Raw genomic sequence first — 3,721 nt, 5'->3', positions numbered from 1 at the left:
AAATGTGTCTCAAAAAGATGGATTCTCCCCATTTTATCAACAACATGGACAGTAGAGTGTGTTCTACCATACATTAATAGCTGGTGATTACAGAGTTCTTAGCCTTCTGACTTGAGGGATGGACCTCATCTGCTCAACTGCAGGCTTTGATTAGAAGGAAGATAAGTGAAAACCATTTTCTTGGTTCTTTCTTGCCCATTCTTAACTGACATACTCATTTAAATTCCATTCATTTTTCTCTCTTAAGTGCTTATACCTCCCATCCCCACAACACATTGTCACCTTTCTTTCAGTCTCTGCAGTAACTCAGACCCAGTGAAAAGAATGCAGGAAAGCATTGTTTCAAAACTAATTAGAAAAAGATAAAAAGCAAAAAGGTTTCATGGGAGAATAAGCCAGAAAGAACTTGGATAAGCGAGAGGGCTCAGGGGAGTCCTAATTGGAAAAGCTGGGAAGGGTTGGAAACAGCTTGCTCTATTTTAGCATATGAAAAAGTTCGGGATTGATGGAAGAGCCCAGAGATTTTTGAGTCAGAATTTCATAGGTTTTCATTCCAGCTCTGACACTTAGCTGTGTGTCACCTCCACTGGACTTGTGACCTCTCATTAAAGAGAAATAATGTTTATCTTTTAGGTTTCAGGATTGCCTCAGATAATTAGTATAATAGAAATTTATGTTTGTGTAAGTTATCATTAAGTTAGAAAAATAATGGCTCAATATTTTTATTAGATGCTCATTTACTCAGGTCAGTACTTTTGGGAATAATTATGCAATTGGCCATTGTTTCATTTTATACCAGTTAAATGTTTTCCTATATCTGTTCCTCTCCCCTGAGTTCATGAAAAACGATGACTATTTAAGTCAGTTCACTTAACGTTAGTTACTGAGTGCATTGAGCTAAGAAATTTGAATGCATTATTTTCCTTTGCAATGCTTACAATAACCTTATAAGGATGTTATTTTCTCTACATAGAAAATTATGACCTAGAGAAGTGAATCAGGGTAATAGGTTTATACATTATACTAGTTTGCTTTCCTCCATATATTTCTTGTTCCTCATTCATCTGTAGCTAGAGTATTTTATGCCCAGTGCTCCAGGAATAATAAGATACCACTGAATTCTACAATTTCTGATAACAAATTCCAATTTCTTTCTCAAAATATAGTCCAATGAGTAACTAATAGTAGTTAATTTTATTTTAATTTCTTATTATACAACAGAAAGTTTGAATATATCTTACATTATTTCATCAAGTCCTCTGAAAAGTCCTAGGAGATATGTGTTATACACATACACATTTTATAGATCCTTACACAGATCTGAAATAAGGTATTTTTTCCAGGACACATCAATATTAAGAGGGAGAATGAGGCTTCAAAGCTCTCTAAGCTTCACCCCAAGGGAAGACCTGAGAGACTACAGGAATTCTTTTGCTTTATACTGTTCTTCCTTTTTGATGACCTCAATTAAAGAGGAAGTATTTTTTAGAAAAGTAGTAGATTTGAAAAATCCAAGGATATAATGCACCTGGGACTTGAAAATGGGTTTAGACACTGGAGAAATTGCAAGAGCCCAGAGTTCCCCTAAGCACACCCTCATCAAACCAGGGTAGAAAGAGCTGTTAATGTGGTACATCTAAAGCAGCAATTTTCAACTGTTTGCCAAAGTAATTACTAAAATTCTGCAGCGCACACACACACACACACACACACACACACACAAAGTATTTTTTGCTGATCTGACAAAAACAGGCATAATTTTTAAATCATTAAAATTGAATGGCTATTGTTGTGGTGGATCTTGTCATTTTTTAATTTGACAATCTAAGGGAAAACAGGTCAGTGCCCCTGACTAAGTAGTCAGGTGTTGCATGTTTTAAAATTCTTGCAGCACACTGGTTAAAAATCGTTGATCAAATGGCCAAAGTGCAGCTTGTTAATCTAATGCCATATTCATGTGCCCAAGCATTATGAGTAAAGTCAAACGATTTTTCTTGGTCCATAGAAAAGCACAGAGATGGAGCATTAACAACCCTGCTAAATTTCTCAGAGCTCCAGATCTCAAAATCAGCCCGATTTTCTCAGGGCCTCTAAGGTGGGGAGGAAGGGAAGAGGAGGAAATAATGAAACTAACCAAGAGCTGACCAAATCTGAGATGACCCCCAGCAGTAATCATATGGACAGAAATCAGAGAACCAAGTGGGATAACCATAAAGATGTGGGTTTTTTTGTTTTGCTTTTTTTTTTCATGAAAGTATCAAAGGTTAAGGTTCAAGGCTCCTAATTTGTGTGGGTTCCTCCAAGGACAAGGAATGCTTTGAAATTATCTTATTATATTCTAATATTCTATTTAATTGAAGATGAATTATAAAGAACATAATGTAGCCCCAGTGACTGAGCTGCAGCCAAAGACTCAGCAACCTCCCCTTAGCCTCCCCCTTCCCCTTGCTTCCCAATGCTCTGTCCCCCCTGCTCACCTTCTCCTACCTCAGCCTTCTGCAGGCAGTTTCCACCAAGGAAAAGGAATCATATTGTATGTCCACTATACAGAACCCCCACTCTTTCAACCCCTTTGCTGATGCAAGTAAGGGTGATGATTTGCTTCCCACTGGCACTGAGGATTATCCTATCTAAATAAGAGGGAATGTGCTAATTGACCCTCATGCCATCACAAAGATGGCAGCGCCCACTGCCAATAAAGAGGGAATATGCTAACTGCCCCACCCTCAAATATGGCAGTGTCCACAGACAATAAGGAGGGAATATGGTAATTGACTGCCCTGCCCTCAAAGATGCTGGTGCCCACAGCCAGAAAATGGTGGTGCCCAGTCCCCTCAGCCCACTGCACACCTGCCTCCGGAGTCCCCTAGTCCCCTCAGCTATCCAGGGCCAGCCCAAGGTGCAGGCAAGCTTTGGATGGTGGCTGCCCAGTCACCCAGGGCTGCCTGAGGCTCATGTAACCAGGGCCGACTGAAGCTTGTGCTGCCGGTAGTGGCAGCAAAAGAGGTGTGATGGGTCATCGCCTTTCCCTGATCGCCAGGTCACCTACCACCTCTGAGGGCCCCCGGACTGTGAGAGGGGCAGGCCAGGCTGAGGAACCCTCCCTCCAGTGCATGAATTTTCATGCACCAGGCCTCTAGTATCCATATAAGAATTCAACAGCAAAACAACAGGAAAACCCTTACCACTGTCCAAGAGATCGCCGATGTTTACAATAAAAAGAAACTAGTGAAGGCCTTTACGAAGAAATTTGCCTGCAATGGTAGTATAATTGAGTATCTGGAACATGGAGAAGTAATTCAGCTGCAGGGTGACCAGTGCAAGAATATATGCCAGTTCCTCATAGAGATTGGACTGTCTAAGAATGACCAGCTAAAGGTTCATGGGTGTTAAGTGCTTTTGGCTCACTGAAGTTTAAGGATTTCTTTGCAATGAGTAAAAATTATCTTCTGTGCCTTATCACAAGTTAAAAAACCCCACAGCTTGTATAATGTTACCACTGGGGGTCTGCTTTTAACTTGTGACCAGTCAATCCCAATGCCTATCCCGGTCCAGTCACAACAGTTTATCCTTCATGCAATAAACTGGAAAGAGCCATGTCGTCTGGTCTGGAAGTCCCTCATTTAAACAGAAGTCAAGCAGTAGGCGCCTGTCAGTGTCCAGCCTGAAACAGAGCAATAACGTAATGTTTGTACATTATTGCTCCTGGCCAGAAGCTCCT

The 3,721-nt window shown here is 40.7% G+C and overlaps 1 protein-coding gene across 1 annotated transcript; it reads left to right on the top strand.

The window, feature by feature from the left end:
- Positions 1-2,508: 2,508 nt before the first annotated feature.
- Positions 2,509-3,393, top strand: LOC311618564 (eukaryotic translation initiation factor 1-like; the record flags this gene model as incomplete). The annotated part of the gene is made up of 2 exons (XM_084876175.1): positions 2,509-2,624; positions 3,141-3,393. The coding sequence occupies exons 1-2, from the start codon at positions 2,536-2,538 to the stop codon at positions 3,391-3,393; spliced, it is 342 nt and encodes a 113-aa protein (XP_084732301.1). The 5' UTR covers positions 2,509-2,535.
- Positions 3,394-3,721: the final 328 nt, after the last annotated feature.

The sequence above is a fragment of the Pipistrellus hanaki genome (assembly GCF_964339955.1).
Source record: "Pipistrellus hanaki genome assembly, chromosome: 3".
Lineage (NCBI taxonomy): Eukaryota > Metazoa > Chordata > Mammalia > Chiroptera > Vespertilionidae > Pipistrellus > Pipistrellus hanaki.
The sequence above is the reverse complement of the archived record's forward strand: the minus strand, read 5'-3'. Positions and strand labels throughout refer to the sequence as shown.